The sequence below is a fragment of the Phaseolus vulgaris genome, chromosome 9 (assembly GCF_051622355.1).
Source record: "Phaseolus vulgaris cultivar YP4 chromosome 9, ASM5162235v1, whole genome shotgun sequence".
Taxonomy (NCBI): Eukaryota; Viridiplantae; Streptophyta; class Magnoliopsida; order Fabales; family Fabaceae; genus Phaseolus; species Phaseolus vulgaris.
The window spans coordinates 22361755-22386562 of record NC_143506.1 but is presented as its reverse complement, the minus strand read 5'-3'; the positions used below and the strand labels follow the sequence as shown (position 1 = coordinate 22386562).

General features: G+C 33.2%; 3 protein-coding genes and 1 pseudogene across 5 annotated transcripts; 2 read left to right on the top strand and 2 right to left on the bottom strand.

Moving 5' to 3' along the window:
- The first annotated feature begins 802 nt into the window (after positions 1-802).
- Positions 803-4017, top strand: LOC137820257 (protein trichome berefringence-like 7). Of its 2 annotated transcripts, none has more exons than XM_068624228.1 (3): positions 803-2233; positions 3207-3365; positions 3539-4017. In XM_068624228.1, exons 1-3 carry the CDS (start codon positions 1260-1262, stop codon positions 3828-3830), a joined length of 1425 nt encoding a protein of 474 aa, XP_068480329.1. In that variant the 5' UTR covers positions 803-1259; the 3' UTR covers positions 3831-4017. The 2 variants fall into 2 exon arrangements, 1 of the variants encoding a protein (XP_068480329.1); XR_016515820.1 differs by having other exon boundaries at positions 884-2233; positions 3203-3365.
- Positions 4018-4851: 834 nt separating this feature from the next.
- LOC137820258 (alcohol dehydrogenase 1) lies at positions 4852-7950 on the bottom strand. 2 transcript variants are annotated; one of them, XM_090295392.1, is made up of 11 exons: positions 7746-7950; positions 7574-7612; positions 6987-7123; positions 6772-6818; positions 6272-6597; positions 6104-6186; positions 5928-6003; positions 5762-5823; positions 5579-5674; positions 5331-5492; positions 4852-5230 (listed from the first exon to the last, which is right to left on the bottom strand). In XM_090295392.1, exons 2-11 carry the CDS (start codon positions 7608-7610, stop codon positions 5114-5116), a joined length of 1143 nt encoding a protein of 380 aa, XP_090151518.1. In that variant the 5' UTR covers positions 7611-7612; positions 7746-7950; the 3' UTR covers positions 4852-5113. The 2 variants fall into 2 exon arrangements, with proteins under 2 accessions (XP_090151518.1, XP_068480330.1); XM_068624229.2 differs by lacking the exon at positions 7746-7950 and having other exon boundaries at positions 7574-7734.
- A 3357-nt stretch (positions 7951-11307) lies between these two features.
- LOC137821089 (pentatricopeptide repeat-containing protein At5g66520-like) lies at positions 11308-12608 on the top strand (annotated as a pseudogene).
- A 1438-nt stretch (positions 12609-14046) lies between these two features.
- GTA2 (global transcription factor group A2) lies at positions 14047-23931 on the bottom strand. The gene is made up of 22 exons (XM_068623848.2): positions 23495-23931; positions 19351-19589; positions 19117-19263; positions 18873-19031; positions 18711-18794; positions 18527-18597; positions 18087-18441; positions 17833-17988; positions 17634-17731; positions 17492-17540; positions 17256-17408; positions 17023-17166; positions 16836-16926; positions 16572-16730; positions 16450-16495; positions 16270-16364; positions 16074-16152; positions 15687-15741; positions 15480-15594; positions 15236-15379; positions 14539-14636; positions 14047-14388 (listed from the first exon to the last, which is right to left on the bottom strand). The coding sequence occupies exons 1-22, from the start codon at positions 23802-23804 to the stop codon at positions 14143-14145; spliced, it is 3093 nt and encodes a 1030-aa protein (XP_068479949.1). The 5' UTR covers positions 23805-23931; the 3' UTR covers positions 14047-14142.
- Positions 23932-24808: the final 877 nt, after the last annotated feature.

The window sequence follows — 24808 nt, the reverse complement described above, 5'->3', positions numbered from 1 at the left end:
CTTTTGTTGGCTGAAACGTTGGAATATGTCCAATGAGGTTCTTCTCCGATCTCATTATTGGTTCATACATTGTTTGCTTTGGGGGTTTAAATATTACATCATATAGTTTCAACAACTGCTTCCAAACCTAATATTACTGTCCGTTATCGAATTTATTTACCAAAAACAGAAGAATACACCCATTTAAATTAGCTCTTTATGGTATGAAATAATTAATTTCTAAGAGACTTCCCTAGGTTTAAAATTTCCATATAAATTAAGCGTCCCAAATTAAGAATTGTCGTGACGAAATGAAACAACGTGCGACCAAACTTAATTTGTTAATTAGTGGTTTCAGTTGTTGGGTGTGTATTATTCATTGCAATCTCAGTCCAACTGAATCATCTAACTAAAGACACCAAAATTGTCAACAACTGTGTCAATATTCACAGAAAGGAATTGAGTCGGACTCAAGCCAGCTTATTATTGTTGTTGAAACTCACATATCAATATGATCCAAGGGATATTATTCAACAAAGTATATAAAAGTAAAATAAGAAAAAATAGAACTCCCTCAAAGAGAGTTTTAATTATTTTATTTTATTTTTTATTTCCAGAATTGGGCCAAGCCTGTTGCAATATTTATTTATTTATTTACCTCAACAAGTTAGTGTACGAAAAATAACACAAATAAGATAAGAGGCTGTTTCAGTAACTTGGTTCGTTTCCTGATATGCACCGACAGATTTTAGCATGTATTTACCGTTGGTTCTCTGTGTATTTTAACTCCTTTTTAACGAAGCCAAACCCACCAAGCTATTTCATCCACCAGAATATGTCCGTAATGGCCAAACTGCCCCTAACTCAACCAACTATATTTTCACCTTTATTTATTTTCCATGCTGCAAACACAACCAACACTAACTTCTTCAACCACAATCACCACCTTCTGCATTAAAACCCCCACCTCTCTCAGTTCCACTAAATCTATCTTACATTTCTGTTTTCTCTCTCATCACTCTGCAATGCTATGTCTCCAAACTTGTTATTTTCTAGTCTTGGATTTGGGTTATAATAGTTATAAAATGTTCTGTTTTTGTGTTAAGTAAAATGGTTTTCCTTAATTTAGACATTGAAAGTAGCTTTGTTTTTGTCTTTTGATAAATGAAAACTGCGTCCTTTTTCCATGTTCACTTCTTAGAGAAGTGTCTGTAAGTTGTAACGTAAGTGATTAAATTGTACAGGCTGATTTTGAGTGTTTTTTCCTGAGTACTTTTACAATGGATATATGGAATAGTTGGTGGGTTTTGCAAATTATGCAGTTGCTGGGGCTTTTTAGTTTTTGGATTTCATTTGCAAAGTTTAGGACTTTATTGTCAAGAGCTTTTGGTTATGGTCACAAAGTTGTGAAGGATGATTGCAGTGCCTGGATCTTTGTTTCCTTCAATGGGTTGGTCACAGTTGGTTCTTTCCTATTTTTCCTCTTGGTCATTTCCGGGAGTTATTTATTTGCATTTCCCATGTCTCCCACAGTGATTAAGAGTTATGAGACTTCCAACAGTTCTCACTCATCTGTTCAGAGTCATGATATTCCCAACAGTTCTCACTCCTCTGTTCAGAGTCATGATATTCCCAACAGCTCTCACTCTTTTGCTCAGAGTTATAATGAGATTTTGAAATCCAATGTTTCAACGGACACATGCAATGTGTTTGAAGGAAGTTGGGTAAGGGATGATAGCTACCCTTTGTATGATGCTTCTCACTGCCCCTTTGCAGAAAGGGGTTTTAATTGCCTTGCTAATGGGAGAAAAGATAGAGGTTACACAAAATGGAGGTGGAAGCCTAAGAACTGTGAGATTCCAAAATTTGATGCCCGTCGAATACTAGAACAACTTCGTGGGAAAAGAGTGGTTTTTGTTGGCGATTCGTTGAGTAGGACGCAATGGGAGTCCATGATATGTTTGCTAATGACAGGAGTTGAAAATAAGAAGAGTGTCTACGAAATCAAAGGCAACAAGATCACAAAACAGATAAGGTTTTTAGGTGTAAGGTTTAGTACTTTTGATGTTAGAATTGATTTTTATCGATCGGTATTCCTGGTCAAGCCTGGTTCTGTGCCTAAACATGCACCCCAGAGGGTGAAGACTACACTCAGATTGGATAAGATTGATGATATTAGCAACGAGTGGATTGATTCTGACGTTCTTATATTCAATTCAGGTCACTGGTGGACACGGACTAAGCTTTTTGACATGTGAGTGACTTCATTCTCCTAAGTGTGATATGATTTGCATTTTTGTTTAGATAGTAGAAATACATTTTAAATACCATGGTTTCCTTTTCTATTTCTTTTTATAATTTCAACATTGAATTTACTCCTCAGCATGCTTTATGATGATACTTTTGGACTTAATTTTCATCTTTGTATCCCTAGAATTCATGTTTTACTGGAAGTTTACAAATCTTACCTTCACCACTGATAAGAAACGATAGGGAAATGGATAAACTGCGGTTGTATTTTATACTGCACCTACCGCAGTCATAATCGAGGGGCTGAAAATTTTTCAACATATTTATTTTAATATTTTAGCATAAAACCAATAAATAAAAAGGGGTGGGGATCCTCTGCAGTTTTTAATCCAGATGATTCGGAATTTCATTGTTGGGTGTTAAAAAAAATTCAACTCGCAATAGCTTTTCTTCAAATTGTAACCTCATCCTTATGGTAATTTTGGACACTTGGTGCAGAGAAATTTTATCTTTCTGAATGTTTTTCATGACTCGTGAGTATCACTGGAAAGATTATAAAATTGATCACATTTTGTCTGTTTCTAGAGTACTTCTGGCCATGTTTGAAAATATTTAATTAATGGTATTACTTGTATAAACCAGTTTCTCCAAAGAAAAGCAAAAAATGAGGTTTGGTAAGATACCAAATAATGATTTTGGCAAGATTGGGGTGACTTTGGTCTTCATAATTCTTCCGATGAAATTATATCTTATCACCAACTCTGATGAGGCTTCAAAAATATGAAATTAGGCTTATTTCTATTGGTATGTATGTAAAACTGGTTTTGACTTGAACAATAGAGCTTGTTGCCATGAATCAGAATATTGTTGCTTTCAGACTATGAATAGAAATCAAACCCATCCTTTTACAGTTTGTCTGTTCATACATGTGAAGGACTATCTATCAACCATTTGGTGCTAACGTGATCTTCAGACAGGGGGTGGTATTTTCAGGTTGGTAACACGCTGAAGCTTGGAATGTCAATTAATTCTGGTTTCAAAACAGCTCTTCTCACCTGGGCATCTTGGGTAGAGAATACAATTAAAACAAACAGGACAAGAGTTTTCTTCCGCACCTTTGAATCATCTCATTGGAGGTGGGCAGGCACCATATAACTTCATTTCTTTAGCAATCTGAGACAGTAGCTAGCTAGCTATGAACCAAAAATAATATTTTACCATTCTTTAAGCTTTTGGTAACACGAGCCATCACAGTTTATGGTAGCTGTCAAGTGTTAATCATTAAGATGCTTTTTGTGTTTTGTGGCAGTGGACAGAACCATAATTCTTGCAAAGTGACTCAACAGCCTTGGAAGAGAAGTAATGGCAAGGAGAGAAGCCCAATTTCAGATATGATCAGCAAAGTTGTGAAAAATATGAGTCTTCCTGTGACAGTTCTGCATGTCACACCAATGACTGCATATAGAAGTGATGGGCACGTGGGGACTTGGAGTGACAAGCCATCTGTGCCCGATTGTAGCCATTGGTGCTTACCTGGTGTTCCTGATATGTGGAACGAAATTCTCCTCTCATATTTGCTACCAAAAGAAGAAGCAAATTAAGATGAGAGGGACCCAACATGGTAGACCCTTTTATCTTCTAAGCCATTTATAATAGCTTAGTACTCAATTCAACTCAACACCAACCTTCAGGGGTACCAAACTTGTACTTCTATGCCATTCCACTTAATAAAAATGTAATTAACGCCACCTTTATATAATTAAATAATACTTTTATTTAATTATTTTATCCATAATAGTTATTAATTATTAGTTAATCTGTATAACCTATTATGAAGTAATTATTTACTATTAGCAATAAATTAATGTAAGGTTTACCAGATTTTTTTCACTCTTTTTCCAATTTCTTATTATTATTATTTTAAAAGTTATCAATTTGGTTAACAATGAACAACGTCATCTATTAAAGTTAAAATAAGTTTGCCAGATTGAAGTTAAAATGACTGTCATCTGTACTGACAACGAATTTTAAGTATCACTTTATCAACATAGTCACCATGAATTTCAGAAAATAAATTACATTTAAAAAAATAAAACAAATTAAAAACATTCAATACAATGGAACGATATTAAAAAAATACTAATGGTAGAAAAAAAAACAAAAAGACAAAAAAAAAAACTATTTAACCTTAATTTATGTTGTTAAATAAGTCTATAATATATAAAAGAATGCTTAAATGTGCACAACCCAACTTAATATTATTATTGATTAATTTTATATAATTATTATCGATTTTTCCGTTTAGTATTCTTACATCATAAAGAAATAAATAATAATATTATAAAAAACTTTTACTAATTTTATGTTTTTTTTCTTGGTGCTGGAGATTCCACAATTAGAGGTTTTATGTTTTTTTTCTTGGTGCCGGAGATTCCACAATTAGAGATTAGTGTCTTTTCTTGTATATAAGGGGGTGCAAACCTCAACCAACCTCATGAGTTAGTTTTATGAGGTTGTCTTTTCTTGTATATAAGGGGTGCAAACCTCAACCAACCTCATAAGTTAGTTTTATGAGGTTTAGTTAGGCACAATTTCTTCCACTTCAATTCAAACACCATGCAGTTAAACAATGTATTCAGCTTTATAGATTGATTGAGCTACACATATATTTCTTTCATCAAGAAAGAAATCTCAATCAAATTACCACAAGAACAACTCATCCACACAACACAAATCGTTCTTTACATTCAAACATGGACAAATTCTCACAGATTCAAAAATCCTGAAGAGATTAATTATACATAATATTTATTTTCTTCTTTTCTTAACCAGAAAGAGAACAAAGTCCCACCACAGGAACTATGTCATCATTGATTTTGTAGTTCTACTCTCCCATACGAATAATGCATCTGATGGACTCCCCTTTCAGCATGTAATCAAAAGCTTTGTTAATTTCTGAGAATGGAACGGTGTGAGTGATGAATTTGTCCAGTTCCAATTCCTGCAGATAAGACCAAATTAGCATACAAGACATCAATTTGAATGCCCTTATAGACCGCACAAATCAATATATGTACTTATGTATGTGTGTGTGAACTTACCCCATTCATGTACTTCTCCACAACTGAAGGAAGATCAGTGCGAGGTTTGTAGTTTCCATAGAAGGTACCCTTAAGAGTCCTCTCGTTCAAAAAATTCACTGGATGAGTTTTGAATGCATCATCTTTGTTTGGCACTCCAACAAGTACAGCAACACCCCAACCCTGAAGAAATAATCAAGGATCAGCCTTAGAAGCTTCATATAAATTGGTTAGCACCAAATAGAGAAAACAAGGTATGATTTATGTACATCATGAACACATTCGAATGCTGAGATCATAGCCTGGATGCTGCCAGTACATTCAACAGCACGATCCACGCCCCCATTTGTCATTTCAGCAATTACCTGGAAGCCAAAACATTCAAAATAAAAAACGATTTTGAAAAAACCCAGCTTTAAGAGTCAAGAAATATAATTTGTCCACGAACTAACCTCTTGTACAGGTTTGTCATGGTCTTTTGGGTTCACAAATTCATTGACCCCAAACTTCTTAGCTGCCAAGAACAACAGAAATGAGAAATGTCATCCACAAGTGAATAGCCATTTAATATATGTTTAGCCGAAATCCTTCATTTATTGGAAGAAGAAACCACTCTACCTTCTTCAAATCGGCTTGAAACTAAATCAACCCCAATGATTCTTGATGCACCAGAAATCCTTGCCCCTTCAGCAGCCTATAATTTGATCAAAGACAAGAGCAGCAGTTAATATTGTACTTTTACCATTTGCATAATAACTACAATGCTCACACACAAAGGCATTAGATTGACATACAGCAAGGCCAACAGCTCCAAGTCCAAAAATAGCAACAGAAGAACCAGGTTTCGGTTTTGCAACATTGACAGTAGCCCCAAGACCTACAAGCACGGATGAGAAAAACTGTTTGTTTGATGTTCACTAAATTATATTACAAACTTATCTCAAGGTTAGGATCTTCCAAACCTGTGCATATTCCACAACTGAGAACACAAATTTTGTCAAGTGGGGCAGCAGGGTTGACTTTGGCAACACATCCAGCATGGACCACAGTGTATTCACTGAATGTAGAGGTACCAACAAAATGGTAAATAGGTTGTCCCTTTATAGAAAATCTTGTTTGACTATCATGGATCATGACACCCCGATCAGTGTTGATCCTCAGCAAATCACACATGTTGCTCTCTTCTGACTTACAATGTGCACACTCCCCACACTCCCCAGTAAACACAGGAAGGGCGTGGTCCCCGGGTTTCAGATGAGTCACACCCTCACCTACGCTCTCCACAATCCTGAATAACAACATCAAGTTAACATTATTGGTAACTTGTATTAACGTACATAATAGAAAAACAAATGCTTAACCCAAAACCAAATAGACTTCACAAAAATGAATCAATAGCCCGAATTATAAGCAAAGATTGATAAATGAGATTGTGTGCTGAATGTTCAGAAGAGAAACATACCCTCCAGCCTCATGACCAAATATACGAGGAAACAATGGAGTCTGGCCCTGAATCGAGGATATAAGAAAGGAAATCATGTTAAATTTGTGAAACCTTATTGAATGTCTTGGTACCTATCAATTAATTGATTATTTCCTAGCATTTTCTTAGATCGGATTAAGTATGTTTGGAGGATCATAAAGGAAAATAGAATTGAGGTAAGAAGGTGTAGTTACCTTGGCTTCCCAGAAGTAAACATCAGTGTGGCAAAGAGAGGTGTAGAGGATCTTCAAACGCACTTCACCAGCCTCTGGTGGTGCCACCTCTACTTCCTCCATCACCAGTGGCTTCCCTGCCTCCCATGCCACCGCGGCTGCCACATTCATTCATTTCAATCAACCCATTTAGTTAGTACATTCTTCCAAACGAAACACGTTTCTTTTATTGGCATTACAAAATTTGAAACCAAATTTGTACTTGTTAATTGCTAAATAACCATAACCTGTCGTTAAACAAACTTGTATATACCATCAACCACTTTAAAATGGTGGGCAAACAAGATTTCAAGACCCAACAAAACTAACTTCATAATTCAAAGTTGAGAAAGGACCCAACTTTTAGTACCCACAAAAGAAAGTGTCAAAGATTAAGGTTTTTTTAAGTAAAATTCAAAGTGACCATAACATGGATGCATGATTAACATGTTACTAAAATTGAAAAAGAAAAAGAAAAAAAAGTGGAGAAGAATCAGTGCTATGTAGAACATCAAAATTGAAAACAGAGAAGGATAAGATGAAAGTGAGAAGAAGGGTGGAGCAGTGACCTTTGCATTTGATGACCTGACCAGCTGTGCTCGACATGTCTGAGAAGAAAAGATGGTAGAACAAAGCAGAATTGATGAATTTGTATTGATTGATTTTGACATGGAAGAAGAGAGTGTAGAATATATTTATAGTCTGAGAGAGTGATATTGAAGGAAAACAAATGGACAATACCACTCTGGTTATGCTGTTGTTTAGTATTCAGGCGGCGCCTTAGATTCTTCAGACACCTTCCAGATATCAATTACCACTTAACACAACACAGCAAAACAGCTCCTGGTTTTATTTTTTTTATTTTCTTCAGCTGTTCCTTACTTGTGACACCGACAAGTGGTAATTCTCTCTCCAAGAATGTTTTAGTCTTTCAATTGTTATAATTGAATAAACTTACTTAGTTTGTATATTTTAATTTGTGTTTTTATGAAGATGATGTGGTGAGGATTATATGAAAAAGATGTGAAAATTTGAGAGGAAAGTGTAAAAAAAGTGATTGTGTTTTTAAATTTATGAAAAAGTTTATTAAAATTTGTGAGGGATGTAATGGTTGTAAGGTTTTTTTTTTTAAGTCTAAAATTTAAGTTTACAAATTTATCCTTATATTTTAAAATATTTAAATAATAAAATATGATGTATTTTTTTTTTTTGTGTAATTTTGAGTTAATTGAAACATGAAAAGAATAAAAAACTAATATTTTCTAAACATAAAATTTATTGTTATACTTATTTATACATTTTGAAAGTTTTTTTTATATTTATTGATTTAGATTGTATGTGATATATAATTATATAGATTTTTAGAGGACATTTTATAATAATAAAATATTATATATAGATTGAATTGTAAACTAATTTATTTATAAAAAAGAAAAAATATATAAAATAAAGTATGAAATATCATAAAAAATAATTATGATGGAAAAAATAATAAAAAAAGATATTATTATATTATTGTATGAATAAAACAAAAAAGAATACTAAAAAGAAAAAACACCACTATTCTAGATGATTTTTTTCTTAGATCTTTGGATATGAGGAGGATAAGAGAAATCTTCTTTCTCTGATCTTATATCCATTCAAATCCTTTCTTTGAACAGTAAATAGAGCTTATTATACATTATGTTTTAATATCTTTTAACTCATTGGTTTTAGACAGTATAGATTAAAAGTTATTACACATTATATGTATAGAAATTAAAATAATTATATAATTTCTGTAGTGGTCAAAATGAATTATTAACGTCGTTTTTTTTTTTTTAAGAGTACACATCTAACAAAAAGACAGAGATAGTTTAGGTTGTTTATTTAAGTCAAAGTGTAATAGTGCACAGTTTTGAAAACAGGGACACAGTTTGAAATCAGGGGCACAACTTTCTTGTTCTTTCCTTTATTCTTCTTACTCATATAGCTTTTAAAATTAATTTTATGTTTTAAAATTTATACTCCCTCTTATTCTTAATAGATAATATTCAACATTTGATTACACCAACTGAAATTCAGAAGTTTGACTTTGTGTTGGTAAATACTACTGAAATTATTATATTTTCATATATAAAAAAATTATTGGTGTAAAATATATGTGACAAAAATAGTTTGATGTAATCGCTGTATAATATATAGAATATAATGAATTATATCAAGTATATTTTTTTAATTTGATTAAACATAATGAATATAGAAAGTATCTTTTTCATAATATTTGATATGGTAATAGAATATCATTTATAGTGATTCTAAAAAAAAAATTGTCTTTTCCTTTTTCTCGACAATCATGTTTGTCGAAAAATTCAAAAACGTAATTACAGATACATCAAATTCATACTACATGCAACATTCAAATCAATTCAGCCACTTACTTGTCCCAAAGAAATTAAATGACTCAAACTACCCAATGTGGAGCAAATCAATGACTCATGCTCTCATAGCCAATAACAAAATAAGATTCAATGATGGTACAATTAGTGCTCCTTTAGTGGAGTAAACCAATGCTCTTTACCTAGATTAGACAAAAATCTACTAATTGTATCAACAACATGTGCAATATCTGGTCTTGTACACACCATTGAATACATCAAACTACCCACAAATGCATAAAGAACCCGTTGCATATTTGATTTTTCAATTTCATTAGAAGGACTTTTTTTTGCAATCAATTTAAAATGAGTAGTAAGAGGAGTGCTTACCACTTTAGCATTTTCCATCTGGAACCTCTGTACTACTCTTTTAACTTAGTGCTCATGTGACAATCGAAACTTCTTCTCTTGTTTATGATTTTTATACCAAGAATTTGCTTAACAGCTCTCATGTCTTTCATAGCAAATGACTCACTCAATTGCTTCTTCAACCGGTTGATCATGGAAATATATTTCCCAACAATAAGCATGTCGTCAACATACAACAACAGGATAACGAAATCATTATTAGCAAACTTTTTAACAAACACACTAGGACATCAAAGGGACACCCGGGCAAGGACTATTACTTACCTCTGATAATGATCTTACTACAGGGAGCATATTATATAGATACACAAGCCAAAACTCTCACAACACTAAAAACATATGAGATGTATATTGTGTTTGTTTTTAGATATGTGTAATGAGGAGGGAGGGAGAGAAAATGCTTTTTGTATTTGTTTCACTGATTTTGAGAGTGAGAGAATGAATGGGGGAGATGGTCAAAACCTTTTTCCATTCTTTACACAAATGAAGAGATTTGTGCTAATCACATGTAAGATTATTACATTTTACCAAAATACCCTTGTGCATGAATTTTATTACAATATACAAAATTAAATATTACACAAATTTATTTAGCAATTCCAAAAATATTTAATTATAAATAATGAAAATAATAAAATAAAATTATAATGTCAACAAAATATATATAAGTATATAAAATAACAAATGTATATAATAATAAATATTATTTTCATAAATTTTAAAATTTATTTAAATTTAACACAATTTTTTTTTTTAATTTTCATTAAGAAATACAAGTAATTATGGATATTATATATTAGAAAAATTTAATTAATCCAAACCTACACACAAAAATATATCATAATTTATTATTTAAATATGTTTTTAATAGCAAGGATAAACTTATAAACTTACATTTTACACCTTTAAACTAATTTCTAAATTCTCTTTCAATTATCACATCATTCACAAATTTCAATAAATCATCTTCACAAATCCACTTTATCATCTCTCAATCCAAACAATCTCATATACATCCTCTCTAATCCTCACAATCCACTCAAATGTTCTTAGAGGGCTTTTGAAGCAACTAACTTCTCCTCCTCTCGATTCCTCGGTGAAAGGTCTTTCACTGATGATTTGGGCTTCGGTTACTAGATCAATTGACTTGGACTCTCCTATTTGGGCTTGGGCTTCCTCTCAGCTACTGAATTTGGGCTATCTTTCGATTGTTGGATTTGTATTAACTCTTAGTTATTGGGTCCATGCTCACTCTCACTTGAGTGTTTGTACCTGCAAGGTACTTCGATGATAAAGTTAGATTCAGTTTCTTTAATTATTGAATAAAAAGACTATACTTTAACACTTTACAATTACTAAATAGAACTTTTAGTTTTAACACTTTATAATTACTAAATATATTTTTAATATTTTAGATCTATTTATTGAACGTTATACAAAATTATTTTATTATTTTAACTTTATTTACTTTTTAATATGATTGGCGACTTTACACTTAGAATATCTTACAAGTTTTAGAAGTAGAAGTGTAGCATACAAGAGCTAAGGATGAAGATACTAGTTGAACATGAAGAGAGTGTACAACCTCTCTCTGTGTCCCTTCATTCTCCACTGCCATCACCACCTGACACCGCGCGTTATGCCGCCTCAGTGCTCCTCCGTTTCCCCATTATCCGCCACCTGGCAGTCCACGCTCCCTCCCTGGCCCTCGCCCTCTTCTCCCACATGCACCGCACCAACATCCACTCCATTTTTCTCAAACTCGGTTTCCACTCCTCCATTTACGTCCAAAACGCCCTTTTAAACTCATATGGAACCTCCGGCACCGGCTCCCTCCACATCTTCCTTAAACTGTTCCACGAAATCTCCCACCCAGACTTGGTCTCATGGTCCTCTTTAATCTCCTCTTTCGCCAAACACGGGTTCCTGAATAAAGCCCTTACGCTCTTCCAACAAATGCAGCTCCGCCACACTGATATCCTACCCGACGGGGTCATCATGCTTTGTGTGCTATCTGCGGTTTCGAGCTTAGGTGCCTTGGAATTAGGTATCTGGCTTCACGCTTTTATTTCCAGAACTAAGCTTAACCTTACTGTTCCTTTAGGTACTGCACTTATTAACATCTATTATCGATGCGGGGACATTGATCGTTCTGTTAAAGGCGTTTGATGAAATGCCTCACAGGAATGTGGTAACATGGACTGCGCTGATTAACGGGCTTGCCATTCATGGAGATGGTAGGGAGGCTTTAGAGGCCTTTTATGATATGGTGGAGTCTGGTTTGAAGCCTGACTGTGTTGCTTTTATGGGTGCCTTGGTGGCTTGTAGTCATGGTGGGTTTGTGGAGGAGGGGCAGCAGGTTTTTCAGGACATGTGGAGTAAGTATGGTGTTGAACCGACGCTTGAGCATTATGGTTGTATGGTTGATCTTCTTGGCCGCGCAGGCAAGATGCTTGAAGCTTTTGAGTTTGTGGAGAGGATGCATGTTAAGCCAAATTCGATTATTTGGAGGACTTTGCTTGGGGCATGTGTGAAATTAGCAGTGGCTTTTGTTCTTCTCTATCATAGGGATAGAAAGACCATTAGGATCATCAAGAACCTTAGGATTTGTTATGACTGTCATAGTTTCATGAAGCACGTTTCAGGTTTCTTTGATAGATGTATTGCCATGGAAGTCGGTTTCACCATTTTAGCAAGGGATCATGTTCTTGCCGAGATTTTTGGTAAGTCATCCGTGTTCAAATGTCAAAAATTATATGCTAGCATTCATTTATCTGAATCAGTAAGAATTAATGGTTTAAAGCTTTGCTTGCAGTAGCTTCTACGGTTATATATGATTCCATAAATTGCAAGGCTAGTATTAGCATCCTATTCACTCAAATTTAGTGTTCTGTATATAAATAAAGTCTAACCTTAGTTCTGTTTTGTTAGCAAAGGCTAGCCTACTTTTCCGAAACAAGTAAAAAAAGTGTTTATTAGAAAAGAAAATACACAGTAAATTAGATTAAATTCTGGCTTTAGTCTTTTGTTTTATGTCCAGTTTAGTCTTATTTTTAAAAAAAATTAACCTTTTTTTAAAATAATTAGTGTCAACATTAACAAAAATTCAGGTTAATGATTTTTATGATTTAAAACTGTCGATAATTATTTTAACTTTCAACAAAAACAATTTGTTGCGTTTTAAACTGTCATGAATTGCTTTCTTTGTATTCTCTGTTCAAGCTTCTTTTTTTTCTCCTTGCTCTCTTCGAATATATATGTTTTACAAAATGGTCCTCTCTATATATTTGTCAACGTGATTTATGTAAAAAAATATTTATTTTAGTCCATGACAAATATAAAATGTTATGTTCAAGGGACATGGTATAACACATTTTTTTTATTTTGTTTGCAGCAAGCACCACTGTAAAGTTTGACTTTGTGGTGGTAAATACTACATTTATACTACGTTAAAAAATATATAATTTATTATTTTATAAATCATTAACTAAAAATATAAAAATAATACTATCTAATTTTAAATATACATATAAATTTATTATTAGAAAATTAGGTAGTCATTATTATGTATAATATGTTGTTGTATAAATAAATAAATTGTTTTTATTTATTAAAAAATAAAGTATTATATATAAAATATTAACCTTTACTAAATAATTGTTATTACTAAATAAAAATATATTATAAACTATAAAAAAAATTGTTAGAAATAATTATAAAAATTAAAAATAGTCATTTAAAGTGTAAATAGTAAGAAATTGTGTATAAAAAATATATTCAATAATATATTGTTATAGATAATTTTTTATGACTTTATTATTAATTATTTAAAAGAGTCTTTTATTATTAATATATTATATTATAATTGCTATGATTATGATCTAATCAATTGTGATATAACATAATCACATTTAATAAGTAGATTATGCGTAAAAGCGATTTAAAAATATTTCATTTTAAAAATTTACATAAAGATAAATAAATATTTTATTTTCACTTTTTGACAGTCAAATATCTCAACGAGTTCATCACGTCATGCAGGAATGACAAAATTAAAGCTTGTGAAAAATATTTTTCTGCATCGACATTTCCAAATATGTTCTGGTACATCGATTCTAGTTAGTGATACCTAAAAGATACCATCCCTGTTTTTTTATTTTTCAGTTTCCCTAATATTAAGGGAGAAACTAGTATTTGGTAGAAGTAAATATCCTTGCGTAGTGGGATTTTAACATATTAAGCTAACCAAGTTGAAATTGAGCACTGCAGGGAGCATATTTATATAGACACACAGGCGAAAGCTCTCACAACAGTAAAAAAATGACATTAAGTACTATCTCTACATAACCTTGTCATGATTGAGCTAATTTTGCCAAAAGAACCAAGTCTAAAATCTTGACATCCAACGTGTCATCTACCTTTACAATTCCATCAGTACCATCTACACCAATCAACTTCCCAGTGGCACCACGTAATACCCCACCCATAATCTTTATTTTGTCTGATTTTCTTGGTACCACAGCCTCCATTTCATTAGGAAGGGCTGTAATCGTTTCACCATTACCACTAGATCCAAGAGCTACCTTGTACGAACCATCCTGAAGAAACAAAAAGATGCTAGCGTCAATGAGATCATTAGACGGAAACCAAGCAATTGGAACGAAAATACAGCTTCAAAAGATTTAGTTTGGCATATATTCACTACTTGAAGATCGTACAAATCTAAAGCACATGTACAAGAACCATACCGGAAGAACCTCTCTTATAACTCCAACAGATTCGTCTCCGGCCCTGTGTACATTGACTAATATATCTGGTATAAACCATGGGCCTTCATTGTCCCCACCTACAAAAAATTAAACCAGCAAATTGGTAAAAACTAGCATGAAATGTACATTTTAAATTTTTAAGGATGATCCAATTGAATTAGTACAAGTAACAATTCCAGGGTTATTATTCTCGGTACAAAGTAGTAAGGTTTAACAATTATCCTCGCGAGGATGTCTCCGTGGTAGACACGATAAAAGATATGACCTTTGAACTAAAACCATCGCAATAGAAATGCAAATAATTGAACCAAAAACCATCTTAAACAAATATGACAAAGACAAAATAACCACACCATCTTTGAGTATCAAATGAGATGAGGAAACACAATGACAACACAAATACGATGTGCGGAGTAATAATTATCTTCATAGTATATGCAACATAACAAGTGTAGAATAACAATTACGAAAGTAAATCATTGAGACACACTAGACACCTAGCACTAGTCGTCCTTCATTTGAAAGACCAAACTCATGAGTTATTTTACTATTCATAGATGAAGAAAATTAGGTATATCAGTTTGATTATGAAATCAAATACACAACTGAATAGATAAGCCAAAATAAAATATACATAATAAACTTCTCTATCATAAGATTGACAAAACAAACTTACCTAAAACTGGAGACATCATGTCCATACCACCAGTGCCTGGAGTCATAGGCTGTCCTCCAGGAGTGCCCGGAAGATAAGATGCTGAACTTGGTGTCATAGGCTGCCCACCAGGTGTTGATGGTAAATACGGGCTTGGAGCATTGGCTGTGAAAAATACAACCCCCATCCCCAGAATAGAGTATTAGCATAAAAATAAAAAATAGATATATACAATTTGTTTTGAACGGGTAAGATGTAGCGATACCATAGGCAGAACTGTCCCGAGGCGTTCCAGCTTCACTATAATTTCCACCAGGTGTACTAGCCCATCCAGCACCAGGAGTCGGGGCTTCATATGGTCTTGATGGAGGACTTCCAGGCTGAAAAGATCGAAATGGGAAAGGAAAATAAACATAGTTCCTAATATGAAGTTGCATACATATAGTATCTCAAGTCTGCTAAATCTCCTGACCTGATACTGTGGACTTGCTCCCCAAGAGCCTGGATTTCCATCTTCCCAGTTGTCCCTGATTTTATTTTCACCATCAGAATTCATACATCACATAAAGATACTAACTAAATAGCGCCACAGACTGTACAGAGGTAACAATGTTTTAACTACAAAATTCCTTATAAACCCCTTCTAGTTCTAATTGCTTCCATTTGTGACATTAAATGTCTACATGGAAGTTGATTAACTAAGACATTTTTTTACCTTATCCTGTTAGATAAAATACATCAAAAAAATGTCCCCATATACAAATTGGAAGGAAGAAATCTTTTTATTGAAGCAGAAACTATGTAAAACAGAGAACAGTGTATATGAAAATCAACAAGGAACAACATTAATTGGACAAACCTTGGAGGACTCATTGGAGTGTAAGGATTCCATGCTCGGTCACGCATAGGTGTCCTCATTCCATCATGAATTGGTGTTGCTATGAATAGCAGTACATTTATCAATTACCAATTATAACAATAGGTCAAAAAAACAGGCTAGAGAGTGTTAATCCTACAAAATAAATTAAATGAAAATCCATATAATAAAATCAAACCTCCAGGATCTCTCATTGGAGTCATATATGGATGTAAGGGAGTCCGAGAAGGATGCATTGGGGTTTCACTTCCCATTCCGTAGCGAGATGTATCACTAGAAGAACACATAAAAGTCAGATGGTTGAACATCTTCTAATGCATACTTGGACTCACAAATTATATGTACATATATAACTTACCGATATGGAGTTATAGCCACATTGTCAGATATATGGTTGCGGTCAACTGCAAATCACCAAGTCAGCGACCATGCAAATACCAAAATACTTGCAATACATGTGTTTTCTCCACTTAGACGTACCTGTTACAACCTTCATTTGAGATTCCAGCTCAACACGAACTGATGCACCTTTATCATCTATAACACGCCCACGGTAACCTTTATAGGGACCCTGACGTACTTTAACAGTTGTACCTGCCAAACCATCATGCCCCCTCCCACCCCTATGTCTCCCTCCAGCTATACCACATCCAGATAAATTAACATCAGACAAGTTACTTAAGGAAATGTACAACAAAATGATAGACTAGTTCCATATAATACATGAAAAAAAATTAGACATACAATCCATTGGCCCTCCTCGAGGAAACCTCCTTGGAGATGGTGGAATACGACTAGGGCTTCTAAGAGTGGGAAATCTTGAGTAGGCATCACCCTAAAGAAAGAAAGGAATGAAATATGTAAAACACCATCACAATGCTAAATCCTAAAACAAAACTTTCACAAAAATTAAAATAGGAAAATTGGTTACATTTCTGTCACCACTGGAGCGTGAACCTCCCACTACCACACATGATTGGGCCTTAGCACATATAAAGCCCGCATGTTCAAGATGATGGCGATCAAAGATGAACAAGACTCCTCTATATATGTGTTCCACGGGACCTTGTTTCCCCTAGCCAAAATTAAATAAATTAAACAAATAAATAAATATGAAAAATATTATCTTTCAAAGCTAAATCTAGCCAAAAGACAGAATCTCACTTTGCTGGAACCATCAACAATCCGGACAACATCCTTTGATGAAACTGTATTCTTAAATCTATCCTGCACGCTTATTTTCTTATCTATCTTGCATTTGATCTCTCTTAATTTAACAAGAACTACTTCGTGTCTGTCAGGAATCCCCTTCAGAACCTAAAATAGCAACAGCAATTAATATAATGACAAACATCTCAAAATTATAATAATAAAAAAAATTGAATCCTTAAGGCACTGACATGAAATGCTTCACTTTCTACACGGATTATCACACCAAAGCTCATATTACTGCACCATATTAAATAGAAGTGAGAAAACTTTGAACCATATCATAGAGACAACATGGTAGTGCCATAATCTCGGGCAACAGAAAAGGCTTACTCTAGCAATACAAGATCACGAAGTTCATAGTCCCCAATTCTAGTAACTCCAGTCGTTACTTCTGAACTTTCTACAACATCATCTGCAAATACACGGATCTAAAGAGAAGATATTTTTATGTCATTTCTGAACTATATATAATTAGAAAATAGAAATTAACAAATCTTTCAGCAAATCTCATATACAGACTAAAACTCACATGCTCTTTTGTTGTATCAGATATTAAGATCAAGACATGCTGCTCCACCTTCACAACCATGCCCGTAGCCCCTTCTTGAGCACCAGAAACAACCTTAACGTGGTTTCCAGGCTCAAAATATTTACAAAGTTCCTTTTCATTTACAGCAATAGTTTTCTGACAAAATGAAGAGGTGACCAATTAATTATCAATCATCAACATGCAAAACTGGCAGACTATACAACCATGACCAGTTAATTTTCCTTCATACTTACTGGAAGTCCCTCCATTTCTGGTCTTATATGAACATTATCTTCATCAACTTTCTCCACCTTCCCCTTCAAGTTCTTTAAATCACCCTTGACAACAATAATTGCATCACCTTTCATAAAGTGCCCTTTCTTCCTGTTTGCAAACAAAGTTGACAAACTAGCAACATCACCATCTCCACTCTCACCCGGTTTACGAAATTTTTCCAACTCATCAAAACTAGGTTTGATGTTCTGAGCACTGATGGATTTTATTGATACAGTTTTGTATAAGAAACCATCTTTGAACATCATGCCCCCAATTGCATCAAATCGTTCCCCATAGGCATCGCGTCTATGCTCCACACGGATATGCAGTTCCCTGAATAGAACAAATTTAATCAGATCAAGAACAGATTTCCAAGACATAAGACTTTCAGCAACAGAATAGAGAGAGCCAGCAATACCTTGCTTCATCAACATTCATAAATCGAGGAGGAGGAACAAAAGCCTTCTTTTTCACAACCTCCCTACCTTCCTGCATGGCACAAGTGATTTGTATAAAAATAGACTCATGCTATTTCTTCCAAGGAATTTAAACATTACCCGAGTAGAAGATATTAATTTAACAAAAAACAGCAAAATTCATACCAACTTATTTGCGAGAGCCTGTAGGTCTATCCTTGGAATTAATTTGACAGTAACCCTCTGCCGCACATTATCGACATCTACTACCTATAGAAGAGACACTTGACTGTGAATATAGAAAACAAAATGGATGATATCATAAATTTTCTAAAATGTGATACATACTTTAGCAAGGTCCCCTTTATATGTCCCTATCTTCATTCTAACCCAGGTATCCCTAGCAAGATCAATAGCTTTGCTTTCAACTGACAGAACATCAGTCATTTCTCTGATTGGGACAAGAGTTATTTTTTGGCCAAATATATTGCGTAGACCTTTGCAAGCCTGAAAGCATATGCATAACATTAAAAACACACAATTTAATCCATAAAGTGGATATTTATGAACCAGACATTTTGCATCACATTACCTCTCTGACATGGGCTTCTTTATCTGCTTCCACGTATATATAGTTTTTGAGATGATCAAGAGCAATAGCTGATCTGATTTGAAATTCAGATGGCCTATTTATGTACTTTTGCATGAGGCAAACAGCTGTTTCTCTCTCATGACCAATCTAATGAAAAAAAAATATAAATACATGACATGCTCCCATAAGGTTGCAAAAAAAAAGAACTTCTTCACAAAAAGGATAGTGACATACTGCGCATTTGACCATCCAAAGCTTAGGATCTCTCACAGACGGCAAAAGAGCCTGTTGTTCTACATCTGTTGTTTCTTCATCATAATCCGTTAGGCGCCTTCCATAACGTTCCTGGATGCTTCTGGCCACAGCTTCAAGATCTTCATGATCTTCTTGGTGATGTGGCAGCATCCGCCTATTACGCATCCTTCTCCCATCATCTTCTTCGGGCAGATCGGCTCCACCCTCAACAATGAAGTCTGGATGTTTCAACATTTGTTAACTTTCTACATAACTAATAGATATATTTTACACAAGTATCTGGGACAAAATTCTAAGAACTGCTCAATCATGTGAGCCAGAGTATAAATAAACACATAAAGTTCAATCATTCCCCCAAAGTTAAGTCACAAGAAAAAAAATGTAGCATCAAAATAAAATATACATATCCATTCCAAGACATGTCCAAAGATGGAGATAGAGAGGATTCAAAGCAATCAATATGTTTTGTATTTATATTCATGAAAGCTCTTTTTGTATGGCCTGTTTTCTAAAAAATAAAACACATTTGGGGTTTTAATTGTATTTCATACTTTTGAAAACTTTCTATACAATCTGGTTGTAGAGCTAAATGGTTTTTAAACAAATCTTAGATGTTTATGTTTTCTTTAACATGTTTTCAAGGTCACATTAACCATCACTAACACCACTTCCATTAAAGTGTGGTAAAACACAATTCATCAAATGAATTCTTTGATATTTTATTCTGAGAAATAATTCTCAAAATCAAGAATAGAAGGAAATAAGCCCCCAGACAGTGCTTTGAAAACTTTATGCTGTTTAATCAGCACTTAGAAGACTGTCTTTCCAAAAAATCAGAAGACAGAGAGTACCAATTACAATACTAGATCCCACAAAAATGCTTTTGAGCCATATTGACATACTTGATTTATTGACTACCACGATAATTGATTTTGGTCTCAAATTTCAAAAATCATTTTTTTTCTCAAACCATGTTGCACATCAAAGACAAATTCGATAAAAACTGAACTACAACAAGCGCCCACAAACCAAACCCTTACTCAAAAAGGGAAGAAACTTTTGAACCACAAATGATTTGCTGACTGCATCCCAACACTGCCAATAACATTCATACATAATTATGACAATGAATCTACATGAAGAAGAACTTAACCGTTGTCTGTCAGTATTTTTATCCTTCAGGACTTATCAGCAATGTCATAAAAACGCTTTGTGGATAGATAGACATGATTTAGTGTAAACATTGCGATGTTGCTCAATCCATGCAGCAAATCCCACATAGCAGAAAAGAGGCTACTATTATTGATATTGTAGTTGTAAACACATAAAGCCTATAACAACCCCTATGATTTTTTAAATTACAGTGACCTCCCTATACAATCATCTTAAAACAAATGCTTCCGATGTAATTATTTTAGCATCTGGAATCTTAAAAGATGTCCCAGGTGTGAATTGATTATTGTTTTAATTCAAGATTCCAAACATGTACTGCATCAATTTTACAATACTGGAAACTCTCACCCATAGTCATAGGTTCTTTAGATTCTCACCATCCAAAAACGGTATGATAACTACCTAACCATATGCACTTATCAAGCCTCTACATTCTACCAACAATAATCACGACATCACTCACAGTTATACTGCATTTTCCTTGCCATCCCTATCAAAAACATCAACCATGGTTCTTGATTATACTGCATCCCATCAGCCCAATATTCTCCCAATTTCACAAACAAGTTAACTTCTATCCTGTTTATACCCCAGTCATCACTAACATTGATACCGCACCACCCAATGTTACTATTACACTGGCAGTTTCATTTCTAAAACAGAACCAAGATCCTAAAGGAAAATTGCCACAAAAAATCGTAATGGTCCCAAAAAGAAAATTTAGGGCCTGTTTGGCCTGTAGAAACATTTTATCTTCAATTTAATTTTTTTTAGATTTAGAAAACATAGTTGGTCTGATTTAATGTTTTTTGTTCTAAAAAATGAAAATGTTTGGTTTAACCATTTTCAAGAAGAGTTCATTACTTTCTCTTATATAAGGCTTCCAAATAAGTTAGAAATAATAAAAATATACTGATATGGTCGAAGATCTCACATTGACTAAAAATATGGTCAAATTATAACTGCAAAAATCACCTTACAAGTCCATCTTAGGAGGTAGATTTAGCTTAAAGTTCACTCTCTAAGATGGTATCATTGCCTATCCAAGCAAGGTTTGTGAGTTGTTTGGCCTATCGTGTCACATACAGGTGGAGCATTATCAGACTACCCATAAATAATTATTCTCATGCTCGAGATATCTAGTCATCGACACAAGGGGGCGTTAAAAATCTTACATCAACTAGGGATATGGCCAAATTATAGTATATAACTTAACGCAAACCTCGTCTTATAAATTGGTATTGTGAAGTAGAGTTAGGTTAAAAAGTCCACTTTCTAAGATGGTATCATAGTCTATCCAAGCAAGGCTTGTGAGTTGTTAGGCATATCGTGTCACATACGATTGGAGCGTTATCAGACCACCCATAAATAATTATTCTCATGCTTGAGATGTCTAGTCATTGATACAAGGGATATTAAAAATCTTACATCAACTAGGGATATGCCCAAATTATAGTATATAACTTAACACAAACCTCATCTTATAAATTGGTATAGTGAAGTTGAGTTAGGTTAAAAAGTCCACTTTCTTAGATATACCTTTGAATAATTTATCAATAAATAAATCTATAATATGCATAGACAAACACACTCTATTAAATTTGTCCTATGTTAAATCTTATCAAATATTGAAAAGATTAGAAATATGGTACAAGAAAGAAGTATTTCTGTTTTGAAAAAACAATTAGAATTTTAAGAAAGCTTTGCACTCATGAAAAATCAATAAAATGACATAACATTTACATTAGTGCAACCACGTTCTTTCTTCTCACATTGAAAGAAAATGCTGAAACGATTATTCTTTCATGTATACTTTTAAGATGCCTTCTAAGGAAAATCATACAAAATATTTTCTAAATACAGCCAAACACATTTTCTCTAGTATTTTCTTTTTTCAATTAAAATGGAAACTAAGGAGAGCAAACAGACCCTTAATTCATACATCGATATTATTGAGAAAATGATGCCTAGGTCACACCAAAACTTCCATCAATTAAATATCACGTAATCAATTTGATGGGAACTGACTAAAACTTCAATCAATCAAGTATCATATAATCAATTTGATGGGAACTGACTAAAACTCCCATCAATCAAATATCATAGAATTAATTTGATGGTAATTGACTACAGGATCTGAGATTAATGGATCTATTATTTTCTATTTTCAATGAAAAATGGAAACCCCAAATAAGGAGAGCAAACAGACCCTTAATCCGAGCATCAATGTTATTGAGAAAGTAATACACAGGGCACACACCAAAATCATACTCCAAAATCTTCTATATGGATGTTATGCTATATGAAAGTTACGCTTTGCAGTTTATTTGAGTAATTGAGAAAAAGAGTGTAAGTGCAAGTTTGAGACTATAAAATATTATATGCAAACAGAATACCATCGCTGTAGTGTGTAATTTCATCGTGTTCAGTAAATGTAATAAATGTTTTCAGTTCAAATTTGATGTTCTATCATAAGCAAAAACATAAATAACAAGATTGATTCCCAATTTCATCAGTGTAGTCTGTGTGAAAAAAGAGTCTTAATTTACTCATTCAAACTTTATATCAATTTGAAAAAACCCCCACGAGAAGAAGTATTTACTTCATGAATTACAAACAAGTAACTCATCATTTCAACAAGTAACAAAGTTATCCTTCCCATTTACATTAGATTCACTTAAACACAATTTATTTACAATAGATTCACTTAAACACAAATATGATCTAAAGCAAAGATTTGAATAGCAGGCAGACCACATCATTGATCCGTCCAGAAGGGAATGAATAACATTAGCCTAATCAAGTTTAAAATCAACCAAAACCACCTAACAAGAAAACAAACCATAAATCCGAAGTTCCAAACCTAACTTCATACATCCCGAGTTCATATTCAATCATCTAATCTAATAGAAAACCAAATTAACAAAAGAGAAAAGAAAAAAAAACGCACCGTCTTCGCCTTCTTCCTCTTCCTCTTCCTCATCGCTATCCACCACAGCCTCCTCGTCAAAAAAATTGGAAGCGGAAACCTTCTTGTACTGGCGCCTGCGACCGCCCCGGGCATCGAAATCCTCGTCATCGTCGTCCTCCTCCTCTTCATCCTCATCTACCTCCTCTGCGTCATCGTCAATGAAACCAGATCTTCTGCGTTTCCTGCCGCCGCGCCCTCGGCGGTCCTCCTCCTCTTCGAAGTCGGCGACCTGCTCGTCATCCATGTAATCGTCATCGTCGTCGTCCCGGTCTATTCCCCGGTGGCTCATGCCGCAATCGCAAACCCTAAACTTGGGATGTGAGTCCTGTTGTTGCTGATGTGCTTGCAAATTGATTTACTTAATTGTTATTCTACCCTTGTTATATTCCATCTATACCATTATATTACAATTTCATGATTTTGTTGTCTAAAAGAGATATATCTCTTTTATATTTTAATAAAACATATGTGTTTTATTTTATAAGTAATTTTTTAATTACATAGTTTCATATGTAAACAAATTATTATCCAATTTTGTCTTTATTAATTTTATTATTTGTAAAAGTTATCTATAATAATTATTCACAAATGTTATATTTATATTATAAAAAATAATATAATAAAAATTCATTTTATCATTATTTTCATAATTTTTATTTTAACAATTATTTATAATTTATAATTATATTTCTTATTTCTTATCATAAAAAAAGGATACACCTGTTTCCAACAGAATAAGTATTCTTTTGAACCAACTTTAATGTGTCTTTTTATTTGATATTTTTTTTAATAAATTATATAAATGTATATATTCTACAATAAAATAGAAGATTTTTTTATTTGGTGTACAATTTTTAAAAAAGAAAAATAACATCAGCTTAATGTATCAATTTAATAATTTTTCTTTCTTAATTTTATCTTTGAAATTTAATAACTTAACTTTTTCTTAAAATTATCAGTTATAACATTTTTTAAATAACATACTTCAAATTTCACTATTTTTTTCTTTTCTCCTTTTACACACTCTATATTCTAATTAATCTATCAAAAATTATATTAGGTGAATCTATATTGAATTTTTTTAGTTTTTTTCAATTCTTCCGTACTACTTACTTTTCTTATATAAGATTCTTATTTTTATTATCATTAAATGATTATTTAACACAAAATAAATTAAAATAAATTTTTATAAAATATATAGATATGAAATCTCATTAAAACAAACAAATTAAAACACATAAATTAAAGTTTTCATCAAATATATAGATTTGAAATCTCATTAACATTTTCTTT

Coding starts and splice junctions, on each gene's coding strand:
- LOC137820258 (XM_090295392.1), bottom strand. CDS start 7,610: ATGTCGAGCACAGCTGGTCAGGTCATCAAATGCAAAG. Junction 7,124..7,573: donor TCAGGTCATCAAATGCAAAG/GTCACTGCTCCA, acceptor TGAATGTGGCAG/CCGCGGTGGCATGGGAGGCA. Junction 5,493..5,578: donor CATTCGAATGTGTTCATGAT/GTACATAAATCA, acceptor TTATTTCTTCAG/GGTTGGGGTGTTGCTGTACT.
- GTA2 (XM_068623848.2), bottom strand. CDS start 23,804: ATGAGCCACCGGGGAATAGACCGGGACGACGACGATGACGATTACATG. Junction 17,732..17,832: donor CTGATACAACAAAAGAGCAT/GTGAGTTTTAGT, acceptor TCTTCTCTTTAG/ATCCGTGTATTTGCAGATGA. Junction 14,389..14,538: donor TTATAAGAGAGGTTCTTCCG/GTATGGTTCTTG, acceptor TTGTTTCTTCAG/GATGGTTCGTACAAGGTAGC.
- LOC137820257 (XM_068624228.1), top strand. CDS start 1,260: ATGGATATATGGAATAGTTGGTGGGTTTTGCAAATTATGCAGTTGCTG. Junction 2,234..3,206: donor CGGACTAAGCTTTTTGACAT/GTGAGTGACTTC, acceptor ATCTTCAGACAG/GGGGTGGTATTTTCAGGTTG. Junction 3,366..3,538: donor TTTGAATCATCTCATTGGAG/GTGGGCAGGCAC, acceptor GTTTTGTGGCAG/TGGACAGAACCATAATTCTT.